This window comes from Crinia signifera, chromosome 1 (genome assembly GCF_055691185.1).
Source record: "Crinia signifera chromosome 1, ASM5569118v1, whole genome shotgun sequence".
NCBI lineage: Eukaryota > Metazoa > Chordata > Amphibia > Anura > Myobatrachidae > Crinia > Crinia signifera.
Window position 1 is genome coordinate 118,111,698 of NC_139217.1, and position 19,658 is coordinate 118,131,355.

Below are 19,658 nucleotides of genomic sequence, written 5' to 3' on the forward strand. Positions count from 1 at the left end.
CATATATGATTGGGCTTGAACAAGAATCGCAATGATTCAAAAAGTTTGAACAGTGAAAACCATAAGAGTGGAGCTGCTACTAATTTATAGGAGTGACCCTGATGAAGTACACTGGCCTTTTGAACAGACAATATTTTAAAGTGCCCAGATGCTGACCAAATAATTGCTTTTTGGTGGGGATGTGCCATTGTCTGATCAAAGGTAGATGCTATTTCCATCAATGGCAGAGGGCCAATGATTCTCTGACATCAATGATACAGACCAGCAGGGTGAGAACTAGAGCAGGGATGATCGTTGGTCGTGTCATAGTCTTGTGCAGCAATGGATTTTCACTGGGCAGACCGCACAAGAAATAAATTATGGGGGAAAACTGTGGTTGCATATGTTTTGTAACTCCAAACTAGGGATTGACTAAGAATAGATCAGAGGTCCAATGAGCTCTAGTAAAAGTGTGTCAGCAGTAATGGCTTTAACTATCTTCAATTTTAGGTGCATCTCAACCTCTATGAGATAAGACTGTTAAACAGCATTGATAAGGTACTGGTAAAGCATCAACTGTACTTGTAAACAAATACACACCAATTACACTCTTTAAAAATGTTTATTGAGTAAAATAAAATTCAGCATTTTCTAATGGCTCTGATCTAATAGACAACATAGTCTCTTAAGAAGTATTTGATTGTGTTTATTTAAGGAAGATATTACTTTTCCTGTTTTCACTGAGAAAGGGAAAGCCCCAAAGGGCTAGTGTTCACCATACCATTGAGAATTATAAATAGACAAAGTATATTGGCTCCATTAAGTTCAAATGAATTAACCCTTTCAGGCCCAACTGTTTGAATAGCAAACAGACTGTTTGAATAGCAAAAAAAAAAAGAGAGACTGCAAAGGGTTAAACAGTAAGAAGAAATCATGGGGAGGAAAATGCTAAAGTTTTGCATGACAAAGACATTTTCACTGCATTTTAAAACCAAGCAAATGAAGAAACACTGTAGCTAAATTCCATGTGCATTTCCCATTGTGTCCTAGAAATTGCAACTTTGTACAGTAAATCGATTCCCATATTAGCAAACCCACCTAAAGCACTGAAATAGATTACAGACCTATGACTGAATCAACCAATAAAGAAAAATGTTTGCTGGATTGTTGAACATTGATTCCTAGACTGAATCATTCTTACATCCTCTGCTTCCTCTGGGGTTTTGGTGTGAGACGTATGTATATTTATTACTCTGCTCTGCCAGCCCTAGAGGGTTTTGGCTCTTTCTACATGAGTGATAACAGCAACTCATGTGCTTCGGGTTAATTTAGAACCATCTCCTCAAATCAGCCAACTTCTTTTTTAAGTACTTTGTAATTTTTACCAGGACAACTTGGTTGTAATTTTTGAACATTACAGCTAATGAACTTCAGGACCTTCAAACAAGTGCCGGTCTGTGGTGTCGAGCAGATATTGGGGGGTATTCAATCTTTGTTGTGCACCAGCAGCCATCTCCCGACGGGGGAGATGGCTGTGGGCCCTATTCAATGCGGTCTTCCCTGACGGCACTGAACAGGGGTTTTGCGCAGAACGAGCCCGACAGCACAAGCTCGTTTTCGTCATCAACTCGCGGCCACACCCCCTTCTCGCCGCTCAGCGGCCGGGACATTGAATCCTGACTGCCGAGCTCCAGGTGAGCAAAATGAGAACGGGACAGGGGCACAGCTGTCGAGCTTGCTCGACAGCCGTTCCCCTGACATTGAATACTCCCCATTGTGTAAATTCACTTGATGCTTGCATATAAGCCAAGAGGTATTCAGTTCATAGGTCTACTCTACAGTGTCTAGTTCGACATTAACAAAAGGTCGACAATGTAGAGGACAACATGAAATATGTCAACAGTGGTTCATCTGGTCATACTTTAAAATCTTGCAAAAAGAAAAATCTCTATCTGTACAATTTGATTGCCTACAGCAGGGGTCATCAAACTATTTTGCTCTAGGACCCCATCAGACAATAAAAATAATTACAGGACCCCAGCAAGTTACTGCAGAAGGTCATCACATCACACGTGTAGTCAGCAGACTACACATGGCAGCATGCATGGCAGCATTGTGGAGGCACAAAATTATGGGAGGAGTCTAAAATAACAGACAATTCAACAGATGGTTCAGTCTCCTTGAATCACTGATTGAGAATAGAAAAGTCATCAGCCTGATGGTCAGCAACATGGAGTCGCGACCCCATGCTGAGAAGGTCAGGGCCTACTTTGGGGTCAGGACCCACAGTTTGAGAACCACTGGCCTACAGTACACTGTACTTACTTTAGTCTAGTAAGTAGGCCGATAGTCCTTTTTTTGGTCTCTACCTATAAGGTGATCCTCTCATTGACCTTTTCTGCTCTGTGATGCTTTTCTTTGATATGTTTTTATTTTTGATTACTAAAAATGGGGATTGTCTTAACTGCATGTGAAAGGCATTTGATTTCTGGTTCTATTACTGATTTTATACATGACTGTCTTTTTTTTCTTTCTTAATGATGATTTTGTATAAAAAAAAATGTATTACTTTTTTTTTTCCTGTCAATAAATTCCTAGCTAAAGGGGCATACACACGTGTGATATGAACTATCGATATGTAGTCCATGAATCTGACTCATAGTACAGTATGTCCTGTGTTCTGCATAAAGGACCAAAGTGACCAATCTGTTCTTTTTGTGTGTGTTTTTACTTAGCTGAATTTCTACAATAGTTTAATAAATTGCTATACATTTATTTTATTTATTTATTTACAGTTTCTTATATAGCGCAGCAGATTCCATTGCTCTTTACAATAGTAGACAGTTATAAAACAAACTGGGTAACAACAGACAGACTTGGAGGTAGGAGGGCCCTGCTGCAAGCTTACAATCTATAAATAATATAGAAGTAATAAGTGTACAGCTTATTTTTCTGCAGACTAACAATTCTATATAATTTTTTGTTTTATTTTTTAGGGGCTATTGTCCTGAAGTTAATGTATCGAGATGAAGTTCATTTTGGGGATTTTGACACTCCTTGTGTTTTCCTTGTGGCTCGATGGCGTGCATGCTAAAGAGAAGTCTTCAAGAAAAGGGAAAGGAAAAAAGCCACAATATCTCTGCCCGTCGTAAGTAGCTGATTTATTCAGTTTTATATTATTACAAACAAAATTGTTCTCTTAATATAGTTAATAAAGTCTTAGTTGTAAGTTGCTTTTATATGAGATATTTGGCTATGCTCAATACATCCTGCTTGATATTGATGAGTTCACAAGTAAAAATATAATACAATGGGAAGAGTAAGTGATATTGGGGGTCTTTGAGGTGAGGTTGGAGTTGCTGTCATTCCTGCTTCCTTGCATGCCACAGTAATACTGTACAGTTACATGGTAATGCAGCCGGAGGTGTTATTACAGATGGAGCCCCTCTCTTTCATTGCCGGCGCTCGCCAGAACGTCCTGGCTGGCGAACGCTGGTGGAGAGGGACTCCATTAGACTGGGACACACGCACGTCACAGTCATTCGGCGACTGGGTGGCGGTACCCTGCCCATCTCCGCTTCAGGGAGATGGGCAGGATTAGGGGGGCATTTTGGTTGGGGACCAGGGAGGCGGCGGACGGCAGCGGGGAGCTCTGTTGAAACGGGACACGCGAGCTATAAAAATGGCCTTCCTTTGAGCTACTTGAGTTTCTGGAGCATTACATTTGTGGATTTTATTATACTCTCAAAATGGCCAGAAAAAGAGCTTTCATGTGAAACCTGAATATTCTTGTTCTTCTAAATGAAGGCTATTCCTTGCAAGAAATTGCCAAGAAACTGAACATTTCCTAAACTGTGTGTACTACTCCCTTCAGAAAACAGCAAAAACATGCTCTAACCAGAGTAGAAAGAGAAGTGAGAGGCCCAGTTGCACAACTGAGCAAGAAGACAAGTACATTAGAGTCTCTATTTTGAGAAATAGATACCTCTCAGGTACTAAACTGGCAACTTAATGAAGTGGTACCCACAAAATACCAGTGTTAACATCTACAGTGACGAGGTGACTAGGCAGAGTGGCAAAGAAAAAGTCATATCTGAGACTGGCCAATAAAAGGAAAAGATTAATATGGACAAAATAACACATACATTGGACAGAGGAGATTGGAAAAAAGTGTTATGGAGAGATGAAGTTTTAGGTGTTTGGATCACAAAAGAACATTTGTGAGATGCATGAAAAGATGCTTTGAAGAGTGCCTGACGCCATCTGTCAAGCATGGTAGAGATAATGTGATGGTCTGGGGCTGCTTTGGTGCTGGTCTCTTAGAAGATTGCCATATCTATATCCATTAATTTATTTTATATATCGCTCCACCACTACCTTGTTTTTCTCCTTCTAGTTTACTCTAACTGGTTTATTTATTTCTCTAAAAATAATCTAAAAAATGATAGTATTTTGACACAAGAAAGATTTTGCATAGGATGCCTGGGCTTTGGCGGTACTGCAGAATTCTGTTCCCTGGGATTACTGTGCACCTTGTTTTGATGCGTTATTAGTCCTATGGTTTATTTCTTCTACTGAACATGTCAGTCTTCTGTGCACCTCTTTATGTGACACTAGCTGCTTATGCAGCTACATCAGTGTGTGTGGGGGGGGGGGGGGGGGGGAAGAGAATCACTAGGAAACTGATTCAGATTTGCACACAGGTCTGTAATAATAACACCTTTTCTATGATGATGGAACCAAGGGGCTAATTCAGACCTGATCCCTGGGCTGCAAATCTTCGGAGCCCAGCCATCAGGTAGCCGCCTCCCTGCCCGAGTGAATCCCACCTTGTGCACGGCTGTGAATGCGATCGCAGCCGTGCTAAGAGGGGGATATTAATTTGTTCATCTAATGAATTTTCGACCCCCAACCCGGTGTGCAGCACCGCGTAAGCTGAGACTTACTGGGTGCTGTGATGGCTGAAAAAAGATCGGGACTACTGATGATGTCAACGTTCCTCCCACCCAGGAGCCATATGCATTTTCTGTGCAGGGAAAAATGCCGCCATGCCTCCCACAAATGGCCGCCAGCTGTCAATCAGCCGGCGTACGGCATGCGATCATAGGTCATTGCTGACTGTGATCAAAAGCAGGGCTCATGCATGCGCACTGCGGACACTGCATGCGCAGCCCTTCAGTAATTGCAAGGGCTGCACTCAGATACACACACACACACATGTACACATGTACACCATATCAAATTAATTAGCACAGTCTCTTGGTTCATCCTAGACGTAAACATATTTGCCAAAAAAGATGTCCAAAGAGTTGCACCGGACCTGTCAGCTCACTTGTGCCATGCATCTCCCAATGCATGGCATATTGATGCAAACTGTATGAGGACACATCTGTATGTCACTCACTCAAAGTAGACTGTCACCTGTTCACTGCGCAACAACCACTTCTTCCTGCTGATATTGTGCCAGATTCAGACTAAAAGGACAAGCATGAAAGATGTATAATTAAAAGCTTATTTAAGAAGAAAAAAATCCCTTTTGTAAGGCAGCACTATTTTTCCTTGTATGGAACAGAACATGTATTAATCCTTAAGGAATGCTCCGTTCTTGCTGCACAGTTCAGGCTTGTCCTGCAACAATGCAGCTCTGTGGTTTGCCTGTGTTTGAGCCAACTTTATAAAATCAGTCATGTTTGCTTTATACAAGAAACCTGCTGTGCATGAAGAAATTACCTGCAGGTGACTATCTTCCCATGGATCAGTGGTTTGGCAATGTTTCTGAAGCATGCAAATCTAATTAGAGCTTAGGAAACTAATTGGCCAGGAACCCAGTCTCCTTAAATCTGACAATTCCACTTCAATGTTTTTCCAGCCCTTATTTCCATTGTATAAACCGCTGAAGACATTCTGCCATTCAAACGAGGTTGCACATTATACTTAATTTCAGTATTAAGCTAAAGGAAAACACAGTTAATCCCAGGGGTTTGGGTTGTTAGGTCTACACCAACTAGGTCGACACAATGCTGTGTCGACATGGGTCTAGGTCGACAGGACATTAGGTCGCATACCCTCCAACATGACCCATTCCATTCGGTACACACTGCTCTGTTCCTGGACGTCCCTGGTAATGTATGATTGTCATCACCTGTGTTGAAACACCCTTCTCTTCAATTACCTAGTTCCACACAGGTGCTGGCAATCATACATTACCGGGGACGTCCAGGAACAGAGCTGTACCGAATGGAATGGGTCATGTTGGAGGGTATGGGTAATGTATGATTGCCAGCACCTGTGTAGAACTAGGTAATTGAAGAGAAGGGTGTTTCAACACAGGTGATGACAATCATACATTACCAGGGACGTCCAGGAACAGAGCATTGTGTACCGAATGGAATGGGTCATATTGGAGGGTATGTAGCTCGACATGGGCAAGGTTGACAGTCAAAAGGTCAACATGAGGTTTTTCACAGTTTTTTCACCTGAATATCGACACAGTCGACATGTACACCATCTGCTTTGCTCGGAATGCTTTGGGCACGGTGCCTCGCTATGCTAGGCACACTATTTTATTCTCCCACCACACCCTAGTGGATGGTAGAGCATGAAATACCGCCTGTCTGCACATATCGGCTGAAAAAAACTGTGAAAAACCCTATGTTGACCTTTTGAGTGTCGACCTAGCCCATGTCGAATTAATGCTTGTGTCGACCTGATGACCTGTCGGCCTTGACCCATGTCGACCTTGCTGCCTGTCGACCTAGTGGTGTCGACCCAATGCTTATCGACCTAGTTGGTGTAGACCTAATGACCATATACCAATCCTAGAGACACCTATCAGTGATAGCATATACGCAGGGCGGTTTAGAAAAGTGTGCAAGCTGTAACACAAATTTGGCCACAAAGCAGGATGGTGCTAGGGGTAGTAGGTAAAGGTTTAGGGGGCTGTGGTGCCAGATGACGCTTCGACAGTCGGGATTCCAACGGTCACTATACCAACATCGGAATCCCCATTGTTAAATGCCTGGTAGTCGGGATCCTAACTGATGGGCTATTCTCCCTCATTGGGGTCCACGACCTCATAGAGTGAGACCCCTCCACCCCTGTTGGAGTACCGGTGTCCGGGATTCCGATGTTGGTATACTGACCGTCAGAATGCCGACTGTCTGAGCATCATACCACACCCAGGGCCACTCTTTGGGGCCCTTTCACCTCCTCCTAAGGACTCCCGGCTCCCAGTAAATAATGAGAAAATACTACTGGGTTAACTGCAACGTTTCAATGTCGTTTATTGGACATTTTCATCAGGATATATATATATATATATATATATATATATATAAAATTCCATGCTCTTAAGCCCCTGATTAAGTCACTTTTCTGACGAAACGCGTTGGTCCTATTACACTATCGGAACAACTAAATCTTGGAAAGTCATCTAACACATGCTGCAATAAATACATTTCTGTATTTTATATGTTGCCCATGGGGCACGTTTTTATTAAATATACCTTTTTGTTATAAAGCGTGTATTACTTATTAGCGCACTCTGAACTGTGTGTGTGTGTGTATATATATATATATATATATATATATATATATATATATATATATATATATATATATATATATATATATTTATGGGAGTTGGTTGAACAGGATGGCACTCAGCATGGATATAACAGGTGTCCGGTGCCTGGAACTTAAATAGACAATAGAGAGCACTTACCCCCTTTCCTTTGCAGGCGAGGATGGAACCGGCACACGGATTTAAAGGTGAAACAAACGGGTTTATTGTACAAGCATAGTTTGTGCAAATTATGCTTGTACAATAAACCCGTTTGTTTCACCTTTAAATCCGTGTGCCGGTTCCATCCTCGCCTGCAAAGGAAAGGGGGTAAGTGCTCTCTATATATATATATATTTATGTATATGTAGGTGTTCAGATCATTTATTCTCTAATGCAGGCATTCCTAACCTCGGTCCTCATGGCACACTAACAGTTTGTGATTTAGTGATATATAAGCTTCAGCAGAGGTGTTTAAATCAAAATAGCTGAAGTATTAATTAATTAATTGGTCGCTGAGCGATATATCGCTAAATGATATTAAACCAAAATCACTCAGTGACCAAATTGCACTGTGTGTGCACACCTTAAAACCATGGATGTTTACACACTTGCCATTATATCAGCCATTCAATCAAAGCATACCATCTATACTAACTAAGTTTTTAAAGCAAAACCTATGGTGTCCTTACAATAAGCATTGCTCCATATAAGGGATAGTGAGCAAGTCACAGAGCGAACTGGCAGATCTGATCCAGCCCAGTTGGTCACTTTATTATAAATAATAATCAAAATTTTATATATTGGTGAACCCTTTGCCCAGTTTTTTGCTTATGTCTTGTGATTTTCATGCTGTGGGGCTGAGTAAGTATTACAGCTGCAATGGGCTCATATATATGTATTTTTAGTATGTATATTTATGCATATGTATATATATTTTGAATTAGCAAATCTTTATTATACATCACGATACTGAGACTACAGCGCCAGACTTTCTTTATTTCTTGTATGGAAAACATGCTGCCCGATCCGTCTGTAGATTTAGGGCCTTATTCTAGTTCACTCTTTCTGACAAAATCCTTCTTCGATTGACAAATTCTCTATGCACAAGTAACATCTGCCCTCCTGCAGTGCACATGGTTCTGTCCATCTAAGAAGGATTTTGTCAGAAAGAGTGAACTAGAATAAGGCCCTTACAAGTGTGTACCCAGCTTTAGGGGGTATTCAATCTTGGGTCATGGCTGTCGAGCTGGCCCTACAGCCGTGACCCTGACACGTTCTCAGTCTGCTCAATCAAGAATTTGCAAGCGGGATTCAATGTCCTGCCTACAGCGGGGCGAGAAGGGGGCGTAGCTGCGAGCTGCAGCCAGAAGTTTGTCAATTCCCGGCTGTTCTAGGCAGAACGAGCCCGACTGTTTGTGAAGTCGGGCTCGTTCTGCCGAGATCCCATGTTCAATGCTGTGGGGGAAGACAGCATTGAATAGGGCCCTGCAGCCATCTCGTCCGTCTACCCCCCCTAAGTGTGCCTTGGGACCTTCTTGTATAATACAGTGCTGGTGAAATGTGTATTTGAATGACTGTCATATTACAGTATATTGGAAAATTGCTGCAATAATGTAACACTGCAAATGCATCCTCATACATTTAGTCTTAATACAAAATTTAGCGCAAGATGCCATGCGTGAGTGAGCTGCCAGGTCCCATGCAACTTTGCTAATGTCTGGATTACAGCAATGATGCACGAGGAGACTGCTGACTTATTTGATCCCAGTGCAATCAAGGAGACTCCTCCTCTCTACAATAACCAGATTACCAGCATTATAGAGCAGGGGCAGGACTACGAAGATGTGATTCAGCTGCCCTACCAGGCAGGTAGGCCAGTAGATGCTCACCTCCTAAATGATGCATTATGTTACCCTGGCTAGATTATTGGTGTGGGCAATTAGGGACTAAAGGTTCACACTATGTAGGCTTTACTCACTGGACCCTCCAGACTCCCTGTACTTCCTCACACCAAACCCACCTGCTGGACTTCTGCTTCTGGCTCTCTATTCTGGCTTGGGCAGAACTGCCACCTCTTCACCCCTAGTGTGCTGCCCCGTTGTTGCTGTATGCCTGTATCTTCCCTGCCTGGTCAGATCCCTGGATTCCCCGTCCCTCCAATTTGACCCGACCAGAGAGGAGGATCTTTGGGGCCAGGACCCCAGGATTCCACAAACCTGTCCATCAGCTTGAGTGAGGTTGCGAGTGGGGAGATCGCCAGGACCACATAGCAACCACAATCTTGCAACCTGCACGCTTCCTGACTGCTATGAAGCTGCAGTTGGATCCTCCTGTGACTGCACTGTCGATGATTCATCAACAACCAGCCACTCTACATCACTGCCAGGCTGCTTCCCTTTCCTTACTCAAGGCTGAAAACCCACCTCTTCAGGCAAGCCTATCATATTTAAGTTCTACATGCATAACCCTTTGTGGCACTTATTTACTATATAGCTTCCCTTCTGGACTTGTAACTTGGTGGGCCTGCTATGCTATTACTGGTGCCTGTCCTTGTGTTTACCTCCTATATCTCTAGCTTGCAGCAGGTCTCTCCTACCTCCAAGTCTGTCTGTTGTTACCCAGTTTGTTTTATCACTGTCTACTATTGTAAAGCGCAACGGAATCTGCTGCGCTGTATAAGAAACTGGAAATAAATAAATAAATAATAAGGCCACTTAGCCATCATACCGGCAGCTCTAGAGGCATCTGGACACTGGCACTGCTGGAGGAAGACAATGTGTTTCTAAGAACTTTTGTTATGCTGGACTCTCGCTTGGAAATCTGCTATATGCTGATACTGCCTCCTATGACCTCTACCTATTTTCACCCCATTTTATGCTATACTGAGCACCTACATGGTGCAAGATGTGCTTCACGTGGATCTGTCTATACAGGGTAATACTACTACTACTACTACACACATTTTTGTTATTCCCATATACGCCTTGCGTCATTGCTTATTTCTCATATTATAACTTTTGCAGCATGCCCAGCAACATGGCTGCCTCAGCTGGTATGTTCATGGACAGGATGAAAAATACATGTACTTGATAGTTATGTTGGGATCCTATTCTTAGTATTAGCTTGCTGCAATCACATCATTTGTATTATATGTTTTAGCCGTAACCTATTCCACCCAGGATAATCCTAAACAGTACATCCAACATGGCTGCCTCACCTGTTACCTCTTGTGAAAGGAATATGTAACCCACGGAAGTTATTACAGAAATGTCTGCACCAACCCCACATTACACTTAATATATGCTCTAGGTTTTGCTTTTTACCTCTTAGTTACTGTATTAGTGCACTTTTTTTATGCATCTAAATTGCGTTGAGTCTTATTAGAGAAAGAGCACTATATAAATAAGATTATTATTTTTTTAATATGTTTATTGAGGGTTTTCAACATCTCAGTCAAAATAGTACAAATAGTATTGCCATTGAATGGTAAAACAGCGATGTGGAAGAAAAAAAGAGCAAATGATTGCTCGACCAGCGATGCAGTAGAACAGTCATGCGAACATCACAAGGAGTGTATTAGGAACAGTGGGGCAGATGTATTAAGCCTGGTGAAGAGATAAACTGGAGATAAATTGGAAAGAGATAATGCACCAGCCAATCAACTCCCAACTGTCATATTTTAAACACAGCAGATTGGCTGGTGCGTTATCTCCTTCTACTTTATCTCCAGTTTATCTCTTCTCCAGTCTTAATACATCTGCCTCAGTGTTTAATTTGAAGTAATACACTATATGGTGATGCATGGCAATCCACAGATACAATCAACGGCAATTGGTATAGTGGTAAAACAGTTTAAATCAGCGTAATGTTTTAGTTATATAGATAGAGACTATAGGGGGGAAGAAGAGGGGTAGATAGAAAGGGAAGAGAAAGGGTAGTGAATGAACAGAATAGGATATCTGCCCAATCATGTGGAGTCAGAAAAAATTAACCATTACAATTGGGGTGGGGGGCACACATACTGTATGTAGGAAGCAAGGAAATTGGAGATGTTATCTTCAAATGGGCCCCATCGTCTTCTAAAGCTGTCAGGGTCTAAAGAGAGCAATTAAGTATCATATTTATCATATGACATGGTACGAATGAGAAATTGAAGTAATCCTGTTAAAGATGGGGATTCCTTAGTAATCCAACATTTTAGAATCATCTTTTTGGCTGTTGTGACCAACAAAGTCAGAAAGGGGAGGATATGAGCTTGGTGGCTCTCCAATTGGCACACGTCAAAGTTTGCAAACAACAGGGGAAAGGGGTGCAGTGAGATCTGTAAATTAAAGGTGGTATTGATGTAATTAATTATTTTGTACCCAAATTTTTAAATATGTCCACAAGTCCAGAAATTATGAAGGAAAGAGGCCAGAGTAAACCCACATTAAGGCATCGACCGATTCCTTAGGAATGAAGTGACGTCTCTGGGACACACAGGCTCTGAAGATGGTTTTTGTATGCGTTTCTTGTAGCATAGAAGAACGCAGGGTGCGTAATGTCTTATGATAATGTTTGAATAATATGTCAGGAGTACATAATAAAGGCATTTCGTTAAACCATTGGTTTTGTGTTTGCTTCTGGTTCTTGAGTGTAAAAGAATGGATCAAGTGGGTATATATCATTTTTAGTTTAAAATTTGCATAACTTGAATTTAGTTATAATTGGGGTAAATTTGTCCTGAGCTTGTGGGGTTATAGAGACGGGAGCTAAGGTCTTCATATAATGTAGCAACTGGATCACTGGAAAGATATTTTGAGGAGCTAGGCCATATTTAAGTTGTAGTTGGTTGAATGTCATTTATTGGCCCCCAGGGTCAACCTGGGAGGTTAGTTTTAGTCCTTTAATATATAGGGAACGAAAAGCTTAGGATTACCCCATATCGTGAACCATTCAGAGTAGAATAAAGAACGATTGAAGGTGGTGCAAGTTATTATTATTATTATTATTATTATTATTATTATTATTATTATTATTATCAGTTCTCAGTACCAGAATTTTGGTTAAAAGCTCACGGATCTTTGTGTAACTAAAGAACCTGTGAAATTCGTAGGTATCACTTATAGAAAGGGATGATCTGGCCTAAATGCAGACTGAATTGCTTTGCAAGCTACACATCCTTTTTAATGCACAAAACAGGAGATGCCTAGGAAATATTGGAGATCTGCTCTTCAGTTTTGAAAAGCCGTAGAGCTTTTTTAGATGCTATATATGCAGCGTTATAGTTTGCCTGATTTGATTTTCGAAGGAAGCCTCCATGTAGCTAGTATGCGCAACAACTGCAATTTATGGCTTTGCTGCTATAATATGAGGTGTACATTCTATTGGTGGGGTCCGCAAAGTGGCCAAATGTACATCTTACATATTTCACTACCATTTCCTGTCACTGAATTGTAGGATTTGCCTTATACCCCTTTCAGACTTGCATAAATATCCTGGGTTTTTACACATGAATGTGCATCAACCCGGGATTTAGCTCAGTGTGAAAGGGTCTTGGACGAATATCCCGTGTTTAGCATTCCGGGATCTCTACCCGGAATCGACACGGGATGCGGTCAGTGTAAATGGTCCTGTACCCGGGAACGGGGACACGGGATTTATAATGACGTGCATATGTATTTGCAGGGATTTTCCTGGATCAGTGTGAATGGGGCTGTCCCGGGTCGATCCCAGGTCTGAGTGCAGTGTGAAAGGGTACATTCCCGGGTATGACCCGGGTCTGCGAATGTGAAAGGGGTATTAGTTTGACCAGTCAGAGCGGGTTTATTCCTATGAGAGTCCATGAGCGAATCTTTTTTTGTGTCGGTCACCATTAGTGAGATGTTACCCTGTTTTGGTTTTACAATTCAGTATGTTTCTTGTCTGTTTTTTTATTTTTTATATTTCCACCAGCGTCAGGACTAGTTCATGCAGCAGAAGGGTATGTTAATAATTGGGGCAGGACTCCACCCTCTTCAACCCCTTATTCAACTACCAGTGCTTTCTACTTTGTATCAATATAAGAAAATCCTTGTAAGGAATGTATCTATGTACTTATGGTTGCTGGTTGCATATTTCCATACTAAATCTTGGTACGACACCGCAAAGGATACAATGTCCTTAATGATTTCCTTTGAACTTGATGGAACTCCTTGACAAACAAAATAGTTCGTACACACTGAATGATTTAATAAACAATATTGTTCAGTGGACACATACAGGAACAGGATTTTACTGCATGTACTAAGGACAGATTATATGCACAGGGGACGATTATCGTTACACTGCGCTTGCACACGAGGCCATTCTGCAATGAAGTGCTGCCACATTTCTATATGCATTCAAGGTGATTGACAGGATATAGGCGGCTGGGGAAAATACCTGCTGTTTAGTGGGAGTGCTATGTAAAATGCACACGTCCCTAGGAAACCTATAGGAGTGTCACGGAATATGCTAGGCATTGTAGGGGAGAGTGTTGGACGTCCGCTCCAGCCCGGATATGCCTTTTTCCATTGCACGGCAGAGTATATCCAGGGCTACGCGGCACCGGCGATGACTCAGGCTCAGTGTAAACATCATTAGATGTTGAGTCTGTTACAATGGGTTTTGGCTATTCGCATGGCTGCAAATGGATGTGTAGCCATACACATCCATCTGCACAGCGTGCACATTGAATCGCAGGGCGCGATTTCACTCTAGTGGGGTATTGGCTTAACTGACCTATAGACTCTTACATAGTAAACTTATGGTAATCAAATGTCCTGCTAAGACATCTATGTTGCTGTTTTGCTAACTTCGGTATCAATAATACTAGTATTTCCCATGCTCACTTATATAGATGACTACATAATGGGCATATTCATTTGATGTCATTTTATCTTACAGTCAGCAGTCTGCAGAAGATCTTGCAAGAGTTCCTGTTAATTCCACTAGCAACATATTGAACAGACTATTGGTCAGCTATGACCCACGTATAAGGCCAAACTTCAAAGGTGTGTAGCTAAAAATTGTTTGTTATATGCTTACTCTATGTATATAGATTATAGAATAACATACAGTATCTTTATAGACGTTTGGTATTTTTACTGCTGATTATTCTGATATTCCTGTTTTGTTTCATGTATTGTATACATCATTTTGCACTTATCAGCAAACCATTTGATGCTATATTATCATTACTAAGCTGATTTAATTAACTGTACCCAATTTAACCTAAATCAGTCTTTTTGTGGACTGACTGAAAATGAGTTTTGATATTGACCACTGCTTTGTTACGTGTGTCATAATTCGATCATACAGTACTTTTTATACCTAGGTTATCAATTTGCATACTGATCCAACCATTCAAGTCTGCCAGTCACATCTGCTGGTGTATTATAAATTCCACAAGGGACACTAATTAAGAAAGTAGAGTACAACTATAATATTAACATCAAGAATGTATATTTTGTACCAAACCTTTTTGTGATCTCATAGTTTACATTAGAGCCAACATAACAATTTTTGTGGAAACTGTCAGGAATAATTATTCTAATGTTGAAGGTTTGTTGTTCTGATTGATTTAGAGTAAGGCAATTTGGAGTTTGCATTCTTAAAAATAAATCTGAATATCCTAGAAAAGCTTTTTATTGCAGTGTCAAAGTTGTCTCGGTACAAACTATGGGCCTGAGTCATTGTGCAAGCTCCCGATCTTTATCCTCTGCACATGAATCCAGGGCACACTGCACATGTGTCTCGATGGTCACCGATGGCAGAACGGCATAGAGATTCATGCTATTCCTATAGGGGTTCGTGGGCATTGACAAGGAGGTGTCTTTATTTTCTGGGCATGCCTGGTTATAGTTCCACTGACATCGGCAACCAAATACTGTTACACATGCTTAGCAACGAAAGGATCAAAAGTCAGATGGTCCTGCAGATGTCTGCTTGTTGTTTTTCCTTCATGCACACAACTGATTACAGCTACTGCAGGTGGGCCTCCCAAAAAGAGTTGCAGCAGTAACATTATTTTGCTGCTCAATATTTACCTTTGAATCAGGCCTTTGGGGCGGCTGGAGAGGTAGATTAGTCTAGCTGCAGAGTTGAGAACAGACTGGAGAGGAACAGTCTGAAGTGAGCAATCCTGAATCCCAAGATTCAAAAAAACGCCCAGGGATTGGCATCACTACTGCAGACCTTTTCCTCTCTCATCTTAGGTGACTTCAATATCCCTATTGATGTCCCCTCTCACCCCGGTGCTTTAAATATTCTACCCTCACATAATCGTTTGGTCTCTCTCGGTGGACCTCTTCATCTTCCTATGTGAGTGGACACTCACTTGATCTGGTCTTCGATTTTAAAAGTTCCCCATTCCCTCTCCCTAACCATGATCCACTTTCTTGTAATGTATCCCTCACACCTCACTCACCATGATATTTGCAAGGCACATTACACCCATGAGAGCATCATTTACTTAAAACCTTTTTTTGTTTTCAACAGCAAAGTGCCATTCACCGTCATCAAGTTAACGATTATCAGTGGTGCCTCAAGTATGCTTCCACCATATCAGGTTGCTCATGTGGACACATTTATGTATTTATTTAAAATTGTGTAGATTCAAAGGGATTTATTTATTAAGATGTGAGTTCTATTGAAGATGGGATGTTGCTATGGGCAACCAATAATACATTTATTATTTACTAGAAGGTGCTAAATAAAGTAGATTTTCATTGGTTGCTATGGGCAGCATCCCATCTTCAATAGAATTCCCACCTTAGTAGTTAAACCCCAAAATATGAGCTTATTAATGTCTGTATCAAACTATACAATCACTCCAATTTGTATTTCCTCTTTCGTTCCCATTAAACACTGAGTATTATACAATTGTTGACTTGCTATGGCATTTCAACTAACAGCAGCCGCTGAACAATGAAAGTCATTAGAGTGACTACCATGCATCCAAACTTGTATGAATTTAAGATATCTTATTAGGAACAATCTTTACTCAGTTGGTATTCAATGATCTGGGTTAGACAGTGGGGTGAATTCAATGCTCCGGGGAGCATGGCACTGTGTTCTCCATATGATAAAAAATAGACTTGTAGACACCAAAAGACAATAAAGTACTTAAGTGCGGTTCACCTAAAAAGAGATGACGAGAGCAAAATGGAGAAGCAAGCCAAAAAAGGCGAGCAGCTTTCTCCATTTTTGCATCGAACACACAGCGAGGTAGACCAAATTTCCCATAAGAACGCACCGGCAAACAACGGCACTTTTTGGCGCCCACGATCTAGATTGTATGTGTGGGGCTGAAATCTCAAGCATCTCATGCATCTTATGTGTTTGTGCGGCATAAGATGCATGAGATGATGCAATCGACGCGGTTGACAAGATTTTTACATTGCAAGCATCTCATGCATCTTATGTGTTTGTGAGGCATAAGATGCATGAGATGATGCAATCGACGAGATTTTTACATTGGAATCAATGTAAAAAGGCCCCAAAACCCCAATTTTAATTGCTAACCCCCCTCATGGGTGAAATGGCCCCCCCATTGTTAACGCCACCCCACTATTGAAGCCAACCCGAAGCGTGGCGGTACGCGTCCTCCGACCTTTTCATACCCCCACTATCCACGTCGGCGTGGAGTTGATTTTATATAGTGTGGCGAGCGCACGCGGAATACATGTAAAGTAGTCCGCGTCCCCTCGCGGGGCTCGCCACACTTCGGGCTCGCCACACTATATAAAGTCAACTCCACGCCGACGTGGATAGTGGGGGTATGAAAAGGTCGGAGGACGCGTACCGTCGCCGCTCGCCACGCTTCAGTTTGGCGTTGATAGTTCTGGTGGCGTTAACAGTGGTTATTGGGGGCTCACAATTTTTTATCTCCTGGATCTCATGCATCTTATGGATGCATAAGATCCATGAGATTAAAATATCGGGTCCATCGCATTGATTGTATGCCTTAAGTACCTTAAATTTAAGGCATACAATCAATGAGATGGGTGCCGTGCTAGGAAAGCAGTATATATATATATATATATATATATATATATATATATGTCAATTACCGCGGTGCAGGAGAAGCAGGTATCATAAACAATGAATAACCTGCACCCATCGGATTTCTTGCTGGATCAATAATCACTCAGACGCCAAAGCTTTAAGCAACGTTTCGGAGGTTTATTCCCGTCCTCAGGCTTGTTACAAGCCTGAGGACGGGAATAAACCCCCGAAACGTTGCTTAAAGCTTTGGCGTCTGAGTGATTATTGATCCAGCAAGAAATCCGATGGGTGCAGGTTATTCATTGTTTATATATAAACATTGACACAACTTACAGGTGATTGTGATGTGTTTCTTAACATTTTGGGAAGTTTGATGTGACAGATGCTCTGTAGTAAATGGTTACTGACCCTATAAAACCAAGCTGTGATTCCTGTATTTTTCAGTGTAGCACTGAAGGGAGATATATGTTACTGCAGGTACACAGATTCAATTTAATTGTATGTATGTAATTCGATGCTTCATATTTACAGGTGACAGATATTATGACAAGGTTATTTCATAGTCTAGTTTTCAAAACATCTAAAAAAAAAAATGGAAAGAAGTTGAAAGGTCTACAGTGCCAAATTAGACAGTCAAAAGTTTAACACCGAAGTTCAGCATGCAATGGTCCATCGGCCGACACAGACAAAAGGTCAACATGACAATGGTCGACAATTTTCTTTTCCATTTTTCTGACTTTTACATACTTTACCATCCACGCGGACTACAAATGGGAACAGCAAAGTTTTGCAGAGTGAGGCACCAGACCCGCAGCAGGATGAGTGAGGCGCTAAACTAATTGGATTCCCATGTCGACCATGACACACAAAAAAAACTCATGTTGACTATCAAGCTTTAGGTTTGAATTTGGTATTCTGGTGTGACTTTTCAAAAGTTTTGGGACCCTTCACAGCGCTAGACCCTTGGCTTTAGAGTAAACTGGAACATCCTAAAACTTTTGAAAATGTTTTTTTGTTTTTTTATAGTTTACAGTTGACCTATTATTTTGACGGATAAGCAGCAGCAGGACTTTTTTTTAGCGCTTAAGGTTTTTTTGTCTATTTCTTGTATTGTATCTTCTGGTGTGACTTGTGATGCTGGAGGCTAGGGTTCTTTATACACCTTGCCCACATGGGTGTGCAAACCTCAAAGTGTGAGGTAGAGTCCATGGCCCGAAGGCGTGGCTGCAAATGCTTAGTACTGTAAGGGTATAACTTTATTGGTAGCTGTGACCGGACTGGAACCAGAACGGTCTGGAACCCAACGTTGTATGTGACCAGACTGGAACTAGAGGAGTGCTGAAATTGGCTGGAACTGAATGAGTAGTAGATTCTGGAATCATCTGGAGAAGGTATAATGTTGTTAACTGGTCTAACTGATGTTGACCATCGACAGTGTGTCAGAGACAGCAATGGATACACTGCAGGTAAGTTGAAGTAACTAAGTGTAGATACCACTAACACAGGCACAATGGGAGTCCACCGATGAAGAGTTTCCAATGTTGGCACACCGATGGTGGCTGACATCGCCGATGACTCTCTCACTCTTGACTGTTAGAAGAGGGTGGTATTTTAGGTATTCAACTGGAAGGCACATGACATAAGCAGTGTTTTGCTAATGGTCAATAGTTTACCAATAAGGACCAATGGTAACCGGAGAGGAAGCAATAGCAGCTCTAGGAATTGGCTGGAATGGAATCGAGTTACATTGGAGGGAGCCAGGCTGTTTAGAAAGATGATAATAAGCACTAGCTGTAGTCAACAGGATTTGCACAGGAGCAGATACTCCAAAATCAGCAGCACCACTGGGGGCAACATTGCACTGGCAAATTGGCAGTCTAGATCCAGGATACTTATAGTGTCTACTGCCAGTTGATCGGCTGTAGCGAGGTGATGTCAACATTGGAGTCACAGGGTTGGTGGTGTCATGTCATGAGTCCAAGATGGCTGCGCCCATGTTTGGAAACTGGAGGAAATGCAGGCATGGTGGAGAGATTAAGCACTGTGGGGCAGTGTTGGAGGATTCTGCAGCCAGCGGGGTGACACGCACCATTGTGTTGGTATGAAT

At 41.7% G+C, this 19,658-nt stretch overlaps 1 protein-coding gene across 3 annotated transcripts in view; it reads left to right on the forward strand.

The window, feature by feature from the left end:
• Positions 1-19,658, forward strand: part of GLRB (glycine receptor beta) — a 76,153-nt gene that overhangs the window by 21,959 nt on the left and 34,536 nt on the right. For all 3 annotated transcript variants that reach the window (XM_083172381.1, XM_083172389.1, XM_083172371.1), the window contains exons 2-3: positions 2,976-3,127; positions 14,450-14,556. In XM_083172381.1, coding sequence (XP_083028507.1) covers positions 3,006-3,127; positions 14,450-14,556 — 229 coding nt within the window. In that variant the 5' untranslated portion in view covers positions 2,976-3,005. The remainder of the gene's footprint in view (positions 1-2,975; positions 3,128-14,449; positions 14,557-19,658) is intronic.